The sequence below is a fragment of the Mustela lutreola genome, chromosome 14 (genome assembly GCF_030435805.1).
Source record: "Mustela lutreola isolate mMusLut2 chromosome 14, mMusLut2.pri, whole genome shotgun sequence".
In the NCBI taxonomy this organism is placed as follows: domain Eukaryota; kingdom Metazoa; phylum Chordata; class Mammalia; order Carnivora; family Mustelidae; genus Mustela; species Mustela lutreola.
This window is the reverse complement of record NC_081303.1, coordinates 70893353-70915767: the sequence shown is the minus strand read 5'-3', so window position 1 is coordinate 70915767 and position 22415 is coordinate 70893353. Positions and strand designations below refer to the sequence as shown.

At 44.3% G+C, this 22415-nt stretch overlaps 1 protein-coding gene and 1 non-coding gene across 12 annotated transcripts in view; both read right to left on the bottom strand.

Moving 5' to 3' along the window:
- The window catches only part of SLAMF6 (SLAM family member 6), a 32415-nt gene extending 18391 nt beyond the window's left edge, over positions 1-14024 (bottom strand). For 9 of the 11 annotated variants that reach the window (XR_009347480.1, XR_009347482.1, XM_059146310.1 and 6 more), the window contains exon 1: positions 13888-14023. Coding sequence is in view for 8 of the 11 variants with exons in the window: in XM_059146310.1 (XP_059002293.1) it covers positions 13888-13933 (46 nt within the window). In the remaining 3 variants the exon portion in view is untranslated. Of the gene's footprint in view, positions 1-13887 lie in introns of all 11 variants that reach the window. The other 2 variants (XR_009347481.1, XM_059146303.1) reach the window with 1 other exon arrangement.
- LOC131815451 (U6 spliceosomal RNA) lies at positions 8307-8413 on the bottom strand. Its single transcript, XR_009347753.1, has one exon. It is a non-coding gene; the product is annotated as a U6 spliceosomal RNA (small nuclear RNA).
- Positions 14025-22415: the final 8391 nt, after the last annotated feature.

The following is a 22415-nucleotide window of genomic DNA, read 5'->3' as shown; positions in this document are numbered from 1 at the left end:
ACATCCAAGCTTTACCAACCATCCTCCTAAAGCCAGAAGAACAGTCGGTGGGAGTGACAAAAGCCAGAGAAGGGGCTGAAAGGGACTATCGGCCTGGGTCGTGGTCCCAGAGAGAGTGAAGAGGGAGTGCCAGGAGTTGTCCCTCAGTGGGATCCTGACTCCTTAGATGGGAGAGAGGATTTATATGGCTTTTCTGGAGCCTGCTTTTGAAATATATGCAAGAAGTGGGTAGACCTCCTATAAATCATCCAAATTGAGGGAGATTCACCAGGGAAAAAATGCAAAATCACCAGCCTTCTCAGGCTCCAGAATTAGTCTGAGATAACCTACAAATTGGGCCCTCAAGGCACAAGGTAGCCAAAGTGGTCCTTAATACCTATTTCATATCTCAAAAGCACTCCAGAAATCTGTAGAAAACTTCAAAAACTGACCATAGGTCCCCAAACTGACTCCGCTCAGCTAGCAGAAGCAGCCTTTGGGGTGTTCAATGCGGATGCCGGCGGGGTGGGGGGAGTTAGCGGGAGAGCGGTCCAGAAAGCTGAAAAGTGAGCTGCCTTCTGACAGTGGTGCTCCAGGCCACTTGAGGTAACCCAGGGTCAGGAAGGAAGACGTTGTGGGTGACTGTCCCCGGCCCCTCTGCCAACCTGCGCCCCACCCGTGGGATCAAGAGGCGGCTGACAGAGTTGGGTTACGGTCAGGGGGCCTCCTGTAAACGGAAGGGCAATGGAGACAGAAGTGCTCACTCCACCCCCAATAGGAGGATGGGCAAAACGGAATCACCCCAGCTGCCCCTCAGTGAAGATGGGAGGAGACGGGGCCATGGGGCTCCCTGGCCAGCTTCAGATAACCAGATCCTCCCTTCCCATGAGGAGCCCTCAGTGACCCTCTCAGTGGGGAGGAGAGTGGGTTGAATTTTTGCCCAATACTGCAGCCAGTTTCTCTGTGTTGAGCACCCAAAAGAGTAGCTTTTCTAACACAAAATGTAGTATAAAAGGAGTCTCGGGAGGAGGAGAAACTGAAAGATTTCTGGAGACTCTGACCAGCAGCATAGGGTCAAGATGACTCAAACACTCTTTTCTTTATGCACCAGAACGTCCTATTCCTCTTTTAGGAGGAGACATTTTATCCTAATTGAGAGCCTTACTCAGTTAGGAGCAGGACAGGAGAGAGATCCAAGTGTCCAGGTCCCAGGGAGCTAAAGCCACAGCTCTACTACGTGGTCTGCTAGCGTCTGCAGGAGAGAAGACTGCACAGACTGTTTTAAGCCAGGTTAACTCAGAGGTCTGGGCACAAGGATGAGTGAGATGTGCCCATAGTGCCACACTCGTGATGATGGAATTGAAACAGATTGATTGGGCACCTGGGTGGTTCAGTCAGTTGAGCGTCTGCCTTCAGCTCATGTCATGACCCCAAAGTCCTGGGATCAAGTCCCACATCGGGCTCCCTGCTCAGCAGGGAACTTGCTTCTCCCTCTGCCTTTTCCGCTGCTTGTGCTCTTTCTCTCTCTTTCTTTTATATAAATAAATAAAATCTTGAAAAATAAAAGAAGACAGATCGATCATTGGCCAGGGGTAAGGCAACACCCGTTAAAGCCAGAAGCTATACAAGGGAAGTTCTGGGTAATAGATTCTCAGAGCAAACGTTGATCAGGCCATGTAGATCCCCACGCAATACCGCAGTTTACCTGTTAAAAAGCCAGGAACCAGGGACGCCTGGGTGGCTCAGTGAGTTAAGCCGCTGCCTTCGGCTCAGGTCATGATCCCAGGGTCCGGGGATCAAGTCCTGCATCGGGCTCCTTACTCAGCAGGGAGCCTGCCTCTCTCTCCGCCTCTGCCTGCCTCTCTGCCTGCTTGTGTGCTTTCTCTCTCTCTCTCTTTCTGACAAATAAATAAATAAAATCTTAAAAAAAAAAAAAAAAAAAGAAAGAAAGAAAGAAAGCCAGGGACCAAGGAACAGATTTGTTCAAGGTCTCCAAGCTATTGATGAGTCTATTTGAGACTTATATCCTGTAATACCTGATCTATATACACTATCGGCCAATTTGCCAAGTGATAGTACACATTACACTGTGTTAGATTTAAAGAAGGCCTTTTTCTACTTCCCACTAGATTCTGAATCCCAAGAATTTTTTGCTTTGAGTGGGAAGACCTCGCCCCCCACCCCCAAGAAAACAATACTGCTGGACTGGTTTATCTTGGGGATTTAAAAAAATTCCGCCACTATCTCTGTAAAAATCCTAGAACAAGCTTTAAACGAGTTAACTCTAGAAGAGAGCTCTCAGACCATGCATGGATGTATTCCAATAGCCAGCCTCACTCAAGATATTCTGAACAAAAATAAGTATATTCATGTTAAATGTCCTGTTTAGCAAGGGGTATAAGGTATCAAAAGAAAAAGCTCAAATTTCTAAAGAAACTGTAAAATGCTTGGGGCTCATTATTTCTAAGGCGGTGGAGCGGGTGGCAACAAGGTTTTCCTCAAGAGAGAGAAAAAGCAGTATGTCCAGCAGCTCCACCAAGAACCCGCAAGCAATGTTGTGGGATTTGGGGAATGGCTGGGTTTTGCACATCTGTGTTCCTAACTTTGGGCTAACCGTGAAACGCTTTTATGGTCAGCTTCAGGGACATGAGACCAACCTGTCTGAGCGGGATAAAGCATGGGATCAAGATTTCACTAGACTTAAATACCCTCTTTCAGAAGGGTAATAAGAAGAAGTGGTAACAAGAAGTGGCTATGGGGCTGTTAACCCAAATGCTGGGGCGCCTGGAGAGAACAGTATTATTTCTCTAAACAGCTGGACGTGGTGGCCAGCGGTCGGACTCCCTGTCTGAGGGCTGTGGCGGCCGCATGCTTTTCGATCAAAGAGGCAGAGAAAAACTACAAGTCAGCCTATTAGTCTGGACCCCATGCCCGGCCTCTGGTCTCTTGGAAGCCGAGAGGCCTCTGGGGCTGTCCTAACGGAGACTACTGCGATGGCCATGCTGCTAGAAGCCCCCCTCAGTGACAGCTGAAACCATGTCACACTTCCAACCCAGCCACCCTACTTCCTGATCTTCATCCACGCACACCCCACAGTTGCCCAGAAGTAAAGGATCAAGTAGGCTCTAGTCCCAGAGATCTCCAAAGTGGAGCCCTGTCCAGTGCCCAGGAAGGCTGGTTTGCAGGCGGTGGCGGTTTCATAGAGAATGGGCAGGACAGGCATGTTGTGTGGTTTTGTCCCTCAACACTCTGGTGGAGGCTCAGAGGCTGGCCCCGGGCAGACATGATTGTGCTAAGCAGAGCTTTAGAATGGGGTCAAGATCGAGTGCTACCTATTCATACTGATTCTAAATACCCCTTCTCTGTAACCCACGCTCATGGAGCCATATGAAAAGGAAGAGGGTTCTTAAATGCCGGAAATAAAGAAATCAGATACGGCAAAGAAATCCAAACAGGCTGTTAGAAGCAGGGCACAAGCCACCAAAGGTGGCAGTGGGCCATTCACTGTAAGGGCCACCAGGAAGGAAATTCAGAAGTGATACAGGGAGGTTGTTTGGCTGACACAGGCATGGAAAGGCCTAGATCAGGGGAGAATTTGCTGAGGCCATTAATCTCTCCCTTGCCACTTTATCAGTCCATCCCAACCTACTCCTGTGATGAAACAAAAGAGGCAGCAAAAATGGGCTCCCTGTAGTCCCTGATAATCAGAGACTGGATGACAAAAGAGCAGTGGGAAAGTCCGGGCACCTGGCAAACTGTATGGGGTGGGGGTGGGGTCCTAAGAGTGCACGTGATCCAACTCCTTACGGCCAAGAAGCTTTATGCCTATGTAAGCTTTAGCAAAGATTACAGACATTCCGGGGATGAGAAAGGTTATTAAAAATAGCAAACCGGTGTGTCTACTGTCAGACAAATAAGCGATAATGGGTCGGCTTTCATCTCAAAGGTTATTTCTGGGGTAGCCAGAGCTTTGGACATCAAATGGAGGCTGTACTCTGTGCCTGGAGACCTCAGTCCTCTAGAAAGTCAGGGGAAACTAAAAGAACCCCTTGGGAAAGATCCGGTGAAGTTGTGTCCAGAAACACAGCAAAACTGTTTAAAATTATTACTGATAGCTCCCACCAAGGTAAGAGCTGCCCCAAAGGGTAAACCAAAATCAGGCGAGTTCAAAACAACTTACGGGAAGCTCTTTCCTAAGGTCTCTCACTCCTCCTCACCACCAAACCCAGAGGTTTCTCTGCCCATTAAATATATAACTAATAGCATTAATAATTTATCATAATTTATAATAATAATTAATAATTAAGCCTCCAATTAATCTCCAACACAATCCTTGGGACTTTCCCCTTCACCTACCTACTGAAATCAGGGTTCACCCGACCAACCTGGCACTGGGTGTACCTCCAAACTTGGAAAAGTGGGTCACTCCGGGATTAAGCACACCCAATAAGCACGGGGACCCACCTAGTGCTGTTGGCCATGCATTCCCCTGTAAAATGAAAAGGAATGGTGCCTTGGATCCCCGACTCTGGAGTGGAAAGGTCACCGGCACTCAAGAGACCAGGTGCTCCAAGCAACAGATGACAACAAGCACACCCGTGAGCCACTCTCTGGTCTGAGACTTCTGTTCCAGGGACATGCAGAAAAGTAAAACCCCAGTGGGCAGGACGCTCAGATCTGAACTACAGTGATTTCAGTCCACACTGTGCTAACCGCTGTGCAGCTTTGCTGCCTTTGAGAGCTTAACCCATTTCCCCTATGACTGCTCAGTAAGACATGCAGCCGCTCATTGCTAATACATGGTGAAAATGGATGGTTTTCAATCCTCTTGGCCCTGCTCACCAGACTCCAGAGGCTGGGTACCATGTTTTAGCCCTTAAGATCTTAGTGTGAACACTTTCCTGATATTGTTTATTGTCATAGAGGCTCTAGGAACATCTCAGGCTACAGACACACTAGGGCACCTTGGGATTGGAACTCCCAAGGGAAACTAAGTAAACTCATAGCAGAAGGAGCTAAACCAAAAGCTGTGGGATTTGTCACCAGTGCCCACAGACTGAAACTGGACGGCTTCTGTACCATCCAGTCCAGAGGGACCCGAATGTAATTTTTGTCACTTCAAGAAATAACTTTACCCAATGGGAATTCAAATGGAAGATACATTTAACACCAATTCATATATTAGTAACTTATACACTTATTATCAAGTATGACTTCATTAAAGTGCAAAGTAGTCTCTTTCGATCTCAGCCCAACTTCTGGCCTCCCTTATGTCTCGTTCCCATGACTACCAGCCGCACGCCTAAAGAGACTAGGGAAAATTTACTGCAGATGGTTTTCCAGGAAATGGATAAAATTGAAAGGCAATATATGTCAAATGTAGCATAAACACCAATAGGGCCCAGAATTTACTCTGGAAAGGCTGCCTCAGGCATTACCGAAACCACGGTTGTAAATCCCTGATCTGACTTGTAATTTTATGATCTTAAAAATTTCAGTTTGAAGCACAAGTTGACATGGCCATGCTCATTGGTATATTATTTTCTCAGTAAGGGCATATGTGAGAAAGAGTATGCCTTTCTAGGACGCTGTCTCCCCAGTTCGTGTTTGTAACACCAGTGATTATATAAGGTGTGAAAGTCAACTTGATTATTTTTCTGTAATGCATTTTAAGAACTGATGACACAATGAGGAAAGGACTGTTTTTACACAAAACAATATTAAATCCACCTGTGATGAGGTGAAATAGTGAGGCTCTAAGAATTTTACAAAATAATAATTTAGAAATTGTAAATGCTTTTATTCAGACGGCAAAAGGGCATCAGTTCTCCTCACTTGCTGGAATCACTGTTCTTACAAATAACAGCGTCTACTGATGAGCCTGATTAAGAATGAGTAGAAAGAATTAATTGGAAAACTGGAACGAAAAATAAGATGCAATTTGGGATGATTCCGGTTGAAACCAGAATACAAAATGATGAAGACCAGATCAGTTTGACACCGGGGACAGCGGTACTGCTATCTGGCTAAGGAGAATAAGGAATGTTCCTGACCAGTGTTTTCCAAGTGCCCTGTGCAGGGGACCTGGGTGGCGTCAGAAGCTGGCTGAGAGTGAGGCGGGCGCCTGGGGAGTACAGCTCCACTCTGGACCTCGAGATGTTACTTCTGTCTGTTTTACCATACATTGAGAATGTGTGAATATCTTTTTTTTTCAAGGCTTCAATATGTTTTTTTTTTAAAAGTCCTGAAAAACCATATATATATATGTGTGTGTGTATATATATATATATATATATATATATATATATATATATATTAGCATATGTGTGTGTGTATACTTTTTCCAAGCACACCAAGAGAGTGGAAATCAGGACATCCGAGACCAAAACTTTTAACATTAAATTATTAGAGGAGACCACCTAAGATAGGAATATACACAGTACTTAGCACACAAGTCCTTTAATAAAATGTTACTGAATCTATTCTGAAAATGTCCTGTTTGGGCAGCAACCTCTTTGACCTCAGCCGCAACAACTTCTTCCTAGGAATATAGCCAAAGGCAAGAGAAGCAAGGGCAAAAATGAACTGTTGGGATTTCATTAAGATTAAAGCTTTTGTACAGCAAAGGAAACAGTTAACAAAACCAAAAGACAACTGATAGAATGGAAGAAGATATTTGCAAATGACATATCAGATAAAGGGCTAGTGTCCAGAATCTATAAAGAGCTTAGCAAACTCAACACCCAAAGAACAAATAATCCAATTAAGAAATGGGCAGTGGACATGAACAGACATTTCTGCAAAGAAAACATCCAGATGGCCAACAGACACATGAAAAAGTGCTCCATATCACTCGGCATCAGGGAAATACAAATCAAAACCACAATAAAATACCACCTCACACCAGTCAGAATGGCTAAAATTAACAAGTCAAGAAATGACACGCTGGCGAGGATGCGGAGAATGGGGAGCCCTCCTACATTGTTTGTGGGAATGCAAGCTGGTGCAGCCACTCTGGAAAACAGCGTGGAGGTTCCTCAAAAAGCTGAAAATAGAGCTACCCTATGACCCAGCGATTGCACTACTGGGTATTTACCCTAAAGATACAAATGTAGTGCTCTGAAGGGGCACGTGCACCCAAATGTTTATAGCAGCAATGTCTACAGTAGCCAAACTATGGAAAGAACCTAGATGTCCATCAACAGATGAATGGATAAAGATGTGAGATATATATATAGATATATATATATATATATAATGGAATACTATGCAGCCATCAAAAGAAATGAAACCTTGCCATTTGTGATGACATGGATGGAACTAGAAGGTGTTATTCTTAGCAAAATAAGTCAATCAGAGAAAGACAACTATCATATGATCTCCCTGATATGAGGAAGTGGAGATGCAACATGGGAGCTTGGGGGGTCGGAAAAGAAAAAATGAAAGAAGGTGGGATTGGGAGGGAGACAAAGCATAAAAGACTCAATTTCACAAAACAGGCTGAGGATTGTTGGGGGGAGGGGGGTTGGGAGACAGTGGTGGCGTTATGGACATTGGGGAGGGTATGTGCTACGGTGAGTGCTATGAAATGTGTAAGCCTGGTGATTCACAGACCTGTACCCCTGGGGATAAAAATACATTATATGTTTATAAAAGAATTAAAAAATTAATTAAAAAAGATTTTAAAAAATGTCCTGTTTGCTAGTAGTATGTTCTGAAGGGTAAAAATCAGGAAAAAAAAAATCTACTCTAAAAAAAAGGATGTAGTGGGAGCTTGGGTGGCTCAGTCGTTAAGCATCTGCCTTCAGCTCAGGCCATGATCCCAGGGTCCTGGGATCGAGCCCCACATTGGGCTCCCTGCTCAGGAAGAAGCTTGCTTCTCCCTCTCCCACTCCCCCTGCTGTGTTCCCTCTCTCACTGTGTCTCTCTCTGTCGAATAAGTAAATAAAATCTTATTTTTTTAAAGATTTTATTTATTTATTCGACAGAAAGAGATTACAAGCAGGCAGAGAGGCAGGCAGAGATTGAGAGGAGGAAACAGGCTCCCCACCAAGGAGAGAGCCTGATGCGGGGCTCAATGCCAGGACCCTGGGATCATGACCTGAGCCGAAGGCAGAGGCTTTAACCCTCTGAGCCACCCAGGCGCCCCAATAAATAAAATCTTTTAATAAAAATTTTAAAAAAGGATGTAAGGTCCACTCTATCCTAATGCTGCCATTAGAATTTTTTTTTTTAAAGTTATAACAGGTTTTATGCTTAATACATACATTTTGGGCTTAGGAAATAACACATAATTACAAGGCAAAATTTGATTTTGATTAACACATAAAAGTATGGAACACTTCAGGAATTTGCACATCATCTTTGAGCAGGGGCCATGCTCATCTTCCCTGTATCGTTCCAATTTTAGTCTATGTGCTGTCGAAGAGAGCACTAATGTAAGTTTTTTTATGGGCTCCCTGAATTCCTCTAAAAATTCTCCTTCCAGGGGTACCTGGGTGACTCAGTGGGCTGAGCGTCTGACTCTTGGTTTCAGCTCAGGTCATGATCTCAGGGTTGTGGGACTGAGCCCAGAGTCAGGCTCTGTGCTCAGTGGGGAGCCTGCTTGAGATTTTCTCTTCCTCTCCCTCTGCCCCTCGCATTCATGGCTGCACTCTTTCAAATAAATACATAAATTTTTAAAAATAAAGGAAAATAAAAAATTTCCTTCCCTCGTTGTATGGCTGAGTCATTCCCATTGAGAAATTCTCTGTGTAAATCTTACCCTCATTGTTAATGATACTGGGAGAAGAGGGGTGTGAGACCTATGTCGCACCTCAGCACCAGAGGCCTGCTTGTGGGTATACCCCTGAAACAGCCACAGCCCCTCTTACTGTCAAGGTCACTGAGGATTGCTGTCCAAGAGAAGCTCATCGGTGCCATCGAAGGGCTGCGACAGCACTACAAGGACATAGGAAAGTCAATGGAAGGCAAGGACAAGACTGACCAAGCCTAAGGGGTGCTGGAGACAGACCTATTTATGTAATCAGGCCCCTGGAAAGGCAGCCTCAGGTCCAAGCCATTACACAGTCTTGTGGAGCGGACCTTTGTTGTCTCCTGCATGCAAGGGTGTCCCCCAGCTGGGGCCCCGAACTGCTTCACTGGTTTAACTCAGTGCAGCTCCCTGAGCCTGTGCATCCAGGATGTGCTTTTATTGGTGGGTCACCTCACCACCGGCTCCCAAGGACACATCTCCAGTTGGGATTCTTATCTCCCCACGTCTCGCTGATGCTCATGTGTCTGTTGACGATGACCAGCTCACTGGACAATGTACTGTAGGCTTCGTGAGTCCCGTGTGAATGACCTTCCATAATCCTACTCAACCTTCATTGGGAAAAGAGAGCCCTGGGACTGATTCTGGCCAGCACTGGACTGACCATCAGATTAACCGCCCCTTGGGAGGTTTTATATCATGAAGCCACCCTAAAGAATTGGCACAACAGAAACATTGGCTAGAAATACAGGCAGTGCCCTCAAGAATTTAAAAATTGTCCTTGACTTCTTAGCTAATGTAGTGTGTGATAATAGACCAGCTCTGAACTAGTTAGCAGAAGGAAGGGGCATCTGTGTAGAAACTAATACGTCACGTTGTACCTGCGGGTGAAGTAGAAGTGAATATTAAAAAACTCTGATCAGGAGTCCTGACTGCATACCTTCAACCAGAGAAAGATCTCCCAGTTAAGACCGACCAACTATCAAACGGCATAACCCAGTATCACAGATTTCCTCTCTTTCCTGCGGCCACTAATAATCCTGCCACTCATTACTTCTCGGACCTGCATACCCACCAGTTTGGTACAGTTTGTGACCGAGCATGTGGAAGCCATACAGTTGCAGATGGTGATAACACAAGGGTATGAAGAGCTCAGAGCTGAGCCCAGTGACCCACATATCTCAGACTAGCTGGAAAGAGGTTCTGCCCCTCCACTGAGCCCCCAGAGGATGCCCGCATCCAGCAGGAAGTAGCTACAAAAGACGATCTCTTGTCCCATTCACCTCAAGAATGAGAAGCTGGAGGAGGGATTTTGTCACCAGTGAGACCTCCTAGACTCAGGAAACTTCTAGAAGCTCCTGCCCAACTGTGAATTTTATCTTTTAGAAACTAATTAATTAATTGCTGGAACAGGAAAAGAAACCTTTTGAATACCAACTCCAGGACAGTGACCATCGCCATCAGCATCATCAGAAAGTAAGTGCTCTTAAGAATTCACAAGATAGGATGCCTGGGTGGCTCAGTTGGTTGAGCGACTGCCTTCAGCTCAAGTCATGATCCTGGAGTCCTGGGATGGAGTCCTGCATTGGACTCCCTGCTCCGCTGGGAGTCTGCTTCTCCTTCTGACCCTCCCCCTTTCTCGCTCGCTCACTCTCATTCTCTCCCTCTCTCAAATGTACAAATAAAATCTTTAAAAAAAGAATTAGTAAGGGCTGGAGAAAGTAGAACCCTATATACTGCTGGTCAGAATACAAACCGGACCAGCCACTGTAGAAAATTATTTAGTGATTCCTCAGATTAATCCTAGAATTATCGTATGACCCAGAATCGGATCACAATTGAAAACAGGTGCTCAAGCAAATACCTGCATGAAAATCCTCATTTACAAGGGCCAAAAGGTGGAAACACCCAAGTGCTCATCTCTGTAGATGAGTGGGTCAATAAAATCTGCTACATGTATACAATGGAATGTTACTGAACAATAAGAAGAAATGAAAGGCTGGCACATGGTACGGTATGAATGAACCTTGTAAACATTATACGACGTGGAAGACGTCAGACAGAAAGATCTCATATCTTACTATTTCATTGATATGAAATGTCCAGTATAGGTAAACCCACAGAGACAAAAAGCTAGTTGGTATTTGCCAGGGGGGCGTGGGGCTTGGGGGAAGGGGCAAGCGGGAAATCACTGCTTAATGGACATCCAGTCATCTTTCGAGGTGTTACAATGTTTTGGGATGATAAAGGAGGTTGCACACCACCGTGAACGTACCAAATGCTACTGAATTATACACTTGAGAGTTATTTTATGTTTTGTGAATTTTACCTTCATGGAAGAAAGAAAGAAAAGCTGCCTGCCGACGGAGACCCCGCTGAGGGTAGATGGAGCCTGGGAGGCTGGAGGTCACATGGGGACAGACGGTGGTCACATGGGGACAGACGGCGGTCACATGGGGACAGACGGCGGACTCAGAGCTGGAAAGGCACGGCTGTCCTTGAGGGTAATGTCAAAATGCAAAACAACTCCTGGCCCGTAGTGAGCAATGACAATGAGCAATGATAATTCCTGGCAGCTGTGCACGGTTGGTAAGAGAAGTTGCTCAAGGGCTGGGAGCCATCGGATGTAATCTCTGAGCAGGAAAGTCTTCAAGTTTTGGACTCAGGAGACCTCAGAATCACAGGGCCAGCTCCCATGTATTGGCTCTACCTACGCCAGCAACCACTTCTCTCCTGAGCATCCGCATACCTGTATCTGCTTCTGGCAAACATAAGCAAAGACTCAGTCCCTATTTCTCCCTCCCTTCAGCCGCAACATGACTAAAGTCCCACGAAATCTAGAGCCTTGCTACTCATGGTGTGGCCCACGGAGCCTCACTGGGGTTACCAGAGAAGCTCATATAAATGCAGAGTGTTTGTCTGCGTTCAGAATCAGTATTATACGATTCCCTAGGAACCTGTATGCCTATCAATGTTTGGTAAGTTCTCATCTAGAAAGAACAAAATGGAGAAACGAGTGAAATTCATTTTCTCGAGGGCACAAAGATGCCCGATTTTAGTTATACCTACTGGGATTATTTCCTAACATGGTTTATCTTTTCAGTGAACTTTAAAAAAAAGTAGCAAGTCACAGTGTCTGACCAACTGGAAAGTAGGTTGATGGTATGAGTCAACTTCCTTCACGCGTCTTTTCAAAATTGACTTGATTTGTGCCAGATCTTTGCCACAGCAGATTTCTTTTCCTTCCTCAAACTTTTCCCAGCAGCGGGCTTTTGCACACTTCTGGCCCCATGCAAAGTAGATACCCCTGTTTTTCTGTTTCATGACAACCTGCTGATTTTCTTCCCAGTGTCACATTTTATGTGCATTATAGCTGCACGTCAACCGAGTAGCACAGCCAGGTGATTCTGAGCACCGACTCTGGAGCAGGGCTCCCTGACGTCCGACCTTGGCAACCTTCGCTCCTCTCCTGGGCTCCAGAACACCAGCAAGTGCATTCACAAGTGTTTCTTTTTCTACAGGGCCCAGGGCGCCACCCCAGCCCATAACCGTGTGACACAGAGTAAGTTACTTAAGGGTCCTGTGCCTGCTTTCCTCTTCCCTGGATCTATTTCACAGGGTCTTTACAAGAGGTATTGATGGAAATGGGGAGGAGCAGGGCAATTTTAACCTGAGGACACTCAGCATATTGCATTTTAGAGTGGGTTCAATTTTGCAAGGAGGGAAAAGTGCAGCAAAGACGCAGGGCTTTGCTCTCAGGCCAGGGAGCGGCTCTCGACTATACAAACAAATTCTCCCTCCACTGCCCAGGGTGCTGTCTTCCTTGAACTTTGTCCTTAGCTTTGTTTATCAGTTCGGTGCCATGACTTCCAAGCCTCCAGCCCCTAGTCCTCAATTTCCAGCTGCTCTTCGGAAATCTTCTCATGGATATTGATGTCTTAAAATCAGCAGGTCCTGAACTAGGCTCCCCTTCTCCATGGCGGCTCCCTCCTCCGCTCCCCGTTGTCACCCAACTTCGCCACCGTTGGTTACTCTGTCTGAAATTTCCCTGCCCCTTCCACGGCACTTCATACCCTCTTTCTCTGCTCGACTTAGTTGTCCTTTATCTCTGTGCAATTTGCCATTTCACTCATTCGTTTCCCCTGCTCAAATGTGAACTCCACAAGGTGGGAAGGTTTTGCCTGCTTTGATCCTGGTACGTCCCCGGAACGTGGAAAACCAGCGCGTTCCCCTCACTCCTGCTGCCAGTCACTCCAGTTCATTCTACGTCTGTGTGATGCTCTCACTTCTGTCTTTTGGTTGCCACTATTTCTCAAAACTTTTGCAACTATTTCAAGAGTTTGCCACCTGCTGGCTAATGAAATTTGGACAAGTTATTTAAATCATCTTGGCTCCTCAAAGTGGGTCAATACAGTTCCAACTCACAGGCCTGTCCTGGGGCTTATGCATATATTGTGTGTGCAGCACTTAGCCCAGGGCCTGGAACAGAATCCCTTCCTGTTTTCCAAGTAGCAGACAGCAGGGAACCAGGAGGCAGGACCAGCTCCTGTTCCTTTCTCTGTGGCACGTACAGTCCTGCTGGGCTGCCTAGACCCTGATTTGCATCAGAGGAAGGGAGATGTCTTTTTTTACAGGGAGCAGAAATGAATACGACTATTTCTAGGTCTTCATTATGCCCAGAAATTCTGGCTACACGGAGCCATAGGTTTTCAGTCTTTTTGATGAGGACAGTGAGGTTCAGGCACAGTCAGTAACCTACCTAAGGTTCCAGAGCAAGACAGCAGCTAATTTGGGAGGAGAACTCACTCTCCTCATCCCAGTACTCTTTCTTCCAGAACATGATGGTTGTAAACGCCACATTGTCTCGTCTTAGAAACAGCTCACCTCCCGTGCTCCGCAGAGACCCCCTCACAGCCCTACGCAGGTGAAGCCGTGAACTCTGAAGGAACTTGGGCACTTAGTGTGCCAAGTTGAGAGGAGGTGGCACTTTCTCGGGCACCACCGAGAACCTCCCCGCCCTACCCCCCACCCCGCCCCGGTCCACAGCAGACAGACAGACAGACAGACACACAATACGCATAAGTGATTCAGATTGAGCAAGCAGCACAGAACGCGGGAGTCCGTCCGTGGCTACGCCAGTCTGCTGCGGCATTTACCTGGGCTGGAGAAGACAAGCAGGAGGGGCGGGAGCAGCCAGAACATGCCGTCGGCGGCAGGGGCTGGTGCCGGTGGCCTCCGATGCCTGGCATCTGCCCTTCAGTGCTCTGTCACAGATTGAAATTGGTTCTCACGAAGACTTCCCCTTCCTCTGAGAGGTGTGGTAAGCCCTCTTCCTGCATACTGCATTCCCGATTTTATTGCTATTCTGCTCACTTTTTCTTCTGAGCATAGGGCAAAGATCTGAAGAATGAAATGTAAATTGGCATTTTCATTTTTCATCTAGATCCTTTTTTCATTTTTCGGTATTTTTTAAAAAATTGTGCTGAAATGGCCTAAGTGACATGTGGTGAGGTTGTAAGCTGAAAGTTACTGTTGTAGGGACACCTGGGTGGCTCAGATGGTTGAGTGTCTGTCTTTGGCTCTCAGGTCACGATCTCCGGGTCGTGGGGTCGAGCGCCACGTCGGGAGTCTGCCTGTCCCCCGACCCCTGCCATGCTCATTCTCTTTCTCTCTCTCTCTCTCAAGTGAATAAATAAAATCTCAAAAAAAAAAAAAAGTTCCTGTTTTAACCGTTCAATTCAGGGGTGTTAATTACACTCATGGTGTTGTGTAACCACCAACATCACAATCATACCTTGCACTCCACTTTACGGAGTGTTGCAGACATGCTGCTTTTTACAAGTTGAAGCTTTTAGGAACCCTGGGTCGAGCAAGTCTACTGGCGCCATTTCCCCAACACTTACTTGCTTTGTGCCACGTTTTGGCACTTCTCGCAATATTTCGAATATTTTTATTATTATATTTTTATGAGGATCTGTGATTACTGATCTTTGATGTCACTATTTTTTTAAAGATTTTTATTTATTTATTTGAGAGAGAGAGAACATGAAAGGGGGGAGAGGCAGAGGGAGAAGCAGGCTCCCGGCTCAGTAGGGAGCCCTACTCGGGGGCTCGATCTCAGGACCCCGGGATCATGACCTGAGCTGAAGGCAGATGCTTAACCGACTGAGCTCTCATGGATGTTCAGGTTACTTCTTGAACTTCAGATTTGGTAAAAACAGTTAAGCGGATCAGAATCAGAAGTGGGACCTGAATATGGGACTGAATGGTTGTAATCTCTTGGCAAAACTTTTTTTTTAAAAATATTTTATTTATTTATTTGACAGAGAGAGATCACAAGTAGGCAGAGAGACAGGCAGAGAGAGAGAAGGAAGCAGGCTCCCTGCCGAGCAGAGAGCCCGATGTGGGGCTCAATCCTAGGACCCTGGGATCATGACCTGAGCTGAAGGTAGAGGCTTTAACCCGCTGAGCCACCCAGGCGCCCCTCTTGGCAAAACTTTAACGAATGAGGGGTTGCTCCTTACAGATGAGCAGAGGAAAAAACCTTTTTTTTTGGGAGATGGATTCTATGCCTGGTGAGGGTGCTGTGAAGATTGTCAAAATGGCAACAAAGGGTTTAGAATATGATGTAGACATAGTTGGGTAAAATGTTATCAAAGGGCATCACCTAATACAGAGAAACCATTCCTGTGGCAAACTTTATTATGGTCTTCTTTTGAGAAATTCCCACAACCGCACCCAAGCTTCAGTCACCACTGCCCCGATCAGTCAGCAGTCCCCAACATCGAGGCAAGATCCCCCACCAGCAAAAAAGATTGCTACTTTCTGAGAACTCAGCCTTTTTTAGCAGTAAAACATCTTAAGAGTCTTATTGTATCTGATATATGAGTGTTAAGAGATAAAGAGATAGGATTTCATATTTCCATTGCTCAGATTTAAAGATGCTGGCGTAAGGGTGTTTGCAGGAGAAAAGAATTAGGTCTCCACTCACAGAGGAGCAGAGATAATGAGAGTCAAGGAGTAGAGAGAGAGAGAGAGTGCACCTGGAATGATGTCATTTGTCTCTGGGTATAAATGTCCCTCATGCTTGAAAGACACACTCATGAACTCCCCACAGATGTAAGCCATGGCAGTCCTGTTCCCCACTTACCTAGAATTTGGTAAGTGACATTATTGGCCACTCCCCAGCTCTGGAATTTTTAAAGATTTTATTTATTTATTTGACAGACAGAAATCACAAGCAGGCAGAGGCAGGCAGAGAGAGAGGGGGAAGCAGGCTCCCTGCTGAGCAGAGAGCCCGATGCGGGGCTTGATCCCAGGACCCCGAGATCATGATCTGAGCTGAAGGCAGAGGCTTAACCCACTGAGCCACCCAGGTGCCCCTCAAATAAATAAATAATCTTTAAAAAAAAATCAAACTAGTATTACTAGTTTGGGGTGTAAAACACAATGATTCAACATTTATAGGCATTTTGAAATGCTCACCACTATAAGTATAGTTACTGCCTGTCATCGTACAAGGTTACCACAATCTATTGACTATATTTCTTCTTTTTAAAGTGTATTTGAGAGAGAGGGAGAGAGAGAGAGCACAAGTGAGAAAGGAGCAGAGGAAGAGGGAGAAGGAGAGAGGCGAACTTCCCACTGAGTGCAGAGCCAGAGGCAGGGCTTGATCCCACGACGTTGAGACAATAACCTGAGCCAAAATCGAGAGTCGGACGCTCTGCTGGCTGAGCCACACGGACGTCCCACTGATATTTCTTGTGCTGTACTTTTCACCCCCATGACTTGTTTTATAACTGGAAGTTTGTATGTCTTGGTTCCTTCACTTATTTCACTCATGCCCCTACCCCCTTCCCTCTGGCAACCACCAGTTTGTTCTCTGTATTTATCAGCCTGTTTTTGTTTGTTTTTTAGAGTGCGTGTGTAAGTGAAATCATCTAGTATTTATCCCTCCCTGCCTGACTTATTTCACTGAGCCTAATACCTTCTTGGTTATTCATCTTCTTGCAAATGGCAAGATTTCCTTCGTCTCTATGGTGGAGTCATCGTCATTACATCTCTCGTATTTTTTATCCATTCATCTGTCAGTGGATGCTCACTTCTGTATCCTGGATATAGTAAGTAATTCTGCAATAAGTGTGGAAATGCATATATCTTGTTAAATTAGTCTTTTCATTTCCTTTGTATCAATATCCAGAAGTGGAACATCCTGATCATATGGTAGTTCTCTTCTCAATTTTTTTAGGAACTCCAAACTGTTTTCCATGGTGGCTGCACCAGTCCACACTCCCACCAAGTCATGAGGGTTCCCTTTTCTCTGCATCCTCACCAATACTTGCTATTTCTTGTCTTTTTGATACTAGCCACTCTGATGTGAAGCGACATCTATTGTGGTTTTGATTTGCTTTTCCCTGCTAATTAGTGATGTTGACCATCTCTTCATGTGTCCAATGGTTACCTGTATGTCTTCTTCAGAGAAATGTCTAGTTGGGTTCTTGTCTCATTTTTAATATATATATTTTTAATTTATTTGACAGACAGAGATCACAAGTAGGCAGAGAGGCAGGCAGAGAGAGAGGAAGGGAAGCAGGCTCCCTGCCGAGCAGAGAGCCCGATGCGGGGCTCGATCCCAGGACCCTGGGATCATGACCTGAGCCGAAAGCAGAGGCTTTAACCCACTGAGCCACCCAGGCGCCCCTCATCTCATTTTTAAATTGGATTGATTTTTTGGGGGGGAGGTATAGAGTGTTATGAGCTCTTTATTTTGTTACAAAGTATTTTTAAATGAAGGTGTGCGTTTTTGAGACATATTGCCATTGCACACTTAATAGACTACAATTTGGTATAAACGTAACTTTTAAAAAATTTATTTATTTATTTGAGAGAAAGAGGGGGTGCATGTGTGTGAACGGGAGGAGGGGCTGAGAGAGTGGGAGAAAGAGAATCTCCAGCAGATTCCCCGCTGACCAGGGAGCCCAACTCAAGGCTCAGTCCCATGACCCTGAGATCATGACCTGAACTGAAATCAAGAGTCAGACGCTTAACTGACTGAGCCACCTAGGTGCCCCACTATAAACATAACGTTTATATGCACTTGGAAACCAAAAAATTCACTTGACTTGCTTTATTGCGATATTTACTTTATTGCAGTGCTCTGGAGGTACACTTACAATGTCTCTGAGATATGCCCGTATCTACTTCCAAAATGATTTCATTACCTGTGATACTGTGATTCATGAGAAATATATATTTGGTCACTCATTTCTTATATATATTTGGTCTTTGTCCAGGGTTTCTGTCTCACAGCTTCCATGACCCTTGGAATTTCCTCAGTGCTTTGATATTCATGGGAATATCTTTTGTTATAATATTTGGTCTCTTGTCCTCAGTTCCTAAAAATCTCTTCAGAGCCTTAAAAGAGAAATGGGTGTCTTGTTCATAACAAACCTTTTCAATCACAACCGGATTTATGTTAATGAGTGGCTTTTGGACTTCACCTTAAGATGAAGCCTGGTTGCCAGGGGAACCAACCATGTGATTAGAGGGTTGGAAATTTTAATTCCACTTCCTGACCTTCTGAGAGGGGAGGGGGCTGGGGGTTGAATCAGTTGCCAATGGCCAGTGAATTTTTCAGTCATGCCTACATAACAAAATCTCCATGAAAACACAAAAGAGGGTTCAGAGAACTTCTGGGTTGGTGACCATGTGGAGATTTGGGAGAACGGTAACCTCAGAGAGGACATGGAAGCTTTTTGCCTTTTCCCATACCTTGACCTGTGCATCGCTTCCATTTGGCTGTTCCTGAGTTACACCCTTTAATAATAAACTGGTAATCTAGTAAATCAAGAGTTTCCTTGAATTCTGCGGGCTGCTCTAGCAAAGTAATTGAACCTAAGGAGGTGTTGTAGGAACTTTCAGTCTATAGCCCATGGGCCAGAAGCCCTGACGGTAACCTGCATTTGTGACTGGCATCTGGAATGGGGGTGCAGGGCAGACTTGTGGGACTAAACACTTAATTTGTAGAACCTGATGTTATCTCCAGGTAGAGGGTTTCAGAATTCAGTTGAATTATAGGACACCCAACTGGTGCTGGAAAATTCCTTGTTTGTTTGGATACCCACCCCCTACCAGAGCACACAGTGGGATTGGGTGGAGAAGGTTTTATTATCCCCAAAAGACTCTCTATAACCGTTAACTAAGGTATCCCTATTTCTCCTTTCCTTCAGCCTCTAGTAACCTAATCTACTTTCTCTCTCTCTAACTTTGCTAATTCTAGATACCTCTTATAAGTGGAATTATACCATATTTGCCCTTTAGTTTCTGTTTTATTTTAATAGCATAATGTTTTCAAGGTATATCCATATTATAGGATGTATCAGAATTTCACTCTATTTTTTATGGCTAAATAACATTCCATTGTTTTTATATAGCACGTTTTCTTTATTCATTCATCTATATGTGGACTCTGGAGTGTTTCCACTTTTTGCATATTGTGAATAATTTTGCAATGAACATTGGAGCACATGTATCTGTTTGAAGCCCTGCTTTTGATTCCCTTGGATAGATACCTAGGATTGGAATTGCTGGGTCATATGAAATTCTGTGGTTAGCTTTTTGAGGACCCACTAAATGATTCCCCATTGTGACTGTACCATTTTACATTTGTACCAGCAACGTGTGAACATTCCAGGTTCTGTACTGTACATCTGTCGTTTTTGTTTTTTTTTTTTGATAACAAAAAATTTGATAGCAACATTTGTCATTTTGGTTTTTTTGATAATAGTCATCCTCATCTATGTTAAGTAGCATCTCATTGGTGGTTTTGATTTGCATTTTTTCAATGATTAGTGATGCTGAGCATCTTTTCATGTGCTTATGGGTCATTTGTTTATCTTCTTTGGAGAAATACCTATTCAAGTCCTTTGCCCCTTCTAAAATTTGTTTGTTTGGGTTTTATTGTGCTATTGTAGGAGTTCTCTATAACTTCATTTCGTAATGTTTTATAATTTTCTGTGTTTAAGATTTTTTACCTCCTCGTTAATTTTATTCCTAAGTATTTAATTCTTTTTAATGTTATTGTAAGTGGAATTGTTTTCACAATTCCATTTGTATGGTTCATTGTTAGTGTATGAAAACAGCTCTGTTTTGTGTGTTCATTTTGTGTATTGCTATTTTGCTTAACTCATTTATTAGCTCTAATAGTTTTTTTTTAAGATTTTGATTTCTTTATTTGACAGAGAAAGAGATCACAAGTAGGCAGAGAGGCAGGTAGAGAGAGAGAGAGAGGGAAGCAGGCTCCCTGCCGAGCAGAAAGCCTGATGCGGGGCTCCATCCCAGGACCCTGAGACCATGACCTGAGCTGAAGGCAGAGCCTTAACCCACTGAGCCACCCAGGCACCCCTGGTCTTTTTTTTATTAAGATTTTATTTATTTATTTGACAGACAGAGATCACAAGTAGGCAGAGAGGCAGGCAGAGCAGGCGGAAGCAGGCTCTCTGCTCAGCAGGGCTCAATTCCAGAACCCTGGGATCATGATCTGAGTTGAAGGCAGATGCTTTTTAACCCACTGAGCTACCCAGGCACCCTCTACTGGGTTGTGTGTGTGTGTGTGTGTGTATGATCTTTAGGGTTTTTTATATATAAGATCATGTCATCTATGAACAGAGATCATTTCACTTCTTCTTTTCCAATTTGGATACCTTTTATTTCTTTTTCTTGCCTAATTGCTCTGGCTAGAACTTCAAATACTATGTTGAATAGAAATGGTAAAAACTAACATCCTTGATTTCTTCCTTATCTTAGGGCGAAAGCTTTTAGTTTTTTACCTTTGAGTATAATATTAGCTGTGACTTTTTCATATATGGCCTATTATGGGGCTGAATTATAGGTGTGTGACTTAGGGATACAATTAGTCATTTCAGTGGAAGCCAAGAATAGACATGGAGTTATCCAGGAATGACCTGGGGAGGACTCTCTTCTCTGAATGGCATAGACCTCTGTGAATTGCATGGGAGACTGGCAAGGCTTTTGGGGATTTTGTACCAGCAGAAATGCTGTCATCTTGGACTGAAGGAGACAGGGACAGGACTAGATGAAGGACAGCCACGGTATTTCTGGAATCCTACAGGACAGACCAATGAATTTATCCAGTGACAAAAGTGTGTTATCCTTCCAGAAAAGAGAAAAAAGGCAGGGCTGATACTACCACTATGGGCCCTAGGGCACAGCTCAGGGGTCAGGACTGCTTTCAGTTACAGAGGGGTGGGACCATTGGTGAAGGTGGAGAGGATGAACCTCGTTGTCCCAGAAGGCAGGGCCACCCAGGGGGACCAAAGAGCAGAGCATAGAGCCAAAGAAGATTACTCCCATGTCTTAAAATCTAATAAAATCTGCCTTGCTACGTTTTAGACTTGCTTGGGACTTGTGACCCCTTTTCTTTTTTCTATATAATTATATTAGCTTCAGGTATACAACATGACTCCGTATTTGTATATAATGGGAAATAATGGCCACAACAAGTCTAGTTATCATTGGTCACCATACACAGCTATAATTTTTTTCTTGTGTTGAGAACTTTTAAGATTTATTCTTAGCAACTTTCAAATATGCAATACAGTATTATTAACTACAGTTTCCCTAAGTACATCCCCATGACTTCTTTATTTTGTAACTGGAAGTTTTTGTCTTTTGAGCTTCTCCCACTTCACGCTCTCCTCATGCCCCCACCCCAACCCCAACAACCACTAGTTTGTTATCTATATCCATGAGTATTGTCATAATTTCAAAGTTTGTTAACATCATAATTTGATTGTTTGTTTGTTGTGTTTTAGATTCCACATATAAGGGAAATCACAGCGACATCATTGGTCCTTGAGGGCGTTATGCTAAATGAAATAAGTTAGACAGAGAAGGACAAACTCCATGTGATTTCGCTTATGTATGGAAATGAAAAAAACAAAACAAAAAATGTGACTCCTTTTTTCTCTTTCTCCCTTGGGAGTGGGCGTGTCTATCCTTTGCTTGTCTCACCATTATATTGGGAAAGCACATAGCTTGTCCAGTTTTACAGATTCACGACTGGAGTTAAATATTCCCTCAGGATAAATCATACCTTGAGATTCCCACCTAGCTGATTTAGATGATATTTAAATGAGATTTTGGATTAAGAATTGATATTGGAATGGGTTAAGACTTTGGGGCTATTGGGACAGAGTAAACACATTTTACCTGTTAAAAGGACATGGATTTGGGGGGATGCAGAAGGCAGAATGTTATAGGTTGAAATGTGTCTTTCCAAAATCTATATGGTGAAGTCCTAACCCCCAGTATCTCAGAATGTGACTGTATTTAGAGATAAGGTATTTAAAGAGGTAACTAAATTAAAATAAGGTCATATGGGTTGGCCCTAATTCGATAAGCTTGATGTCTTTATAAGAAAAAGAGATTAGAACACAGACATGCACAGAGAGACCGTGGGAAGACACAGGGAGAAGAAAGCAACGTGCAAGCCAGTGAGCGAGGCACGAGGCTTCACAATAAACTGACCTTGCTGACATCTTAATTGCAGACTTCTAGCCTCTAGGATTGTGAGAAAATACATTTCTCTTATTTAAACCACCCAGCCAGTTGTACCTTGTTATGGCAAACTAATACATGTGAAAGAAATTTCCTTGTATTCCTA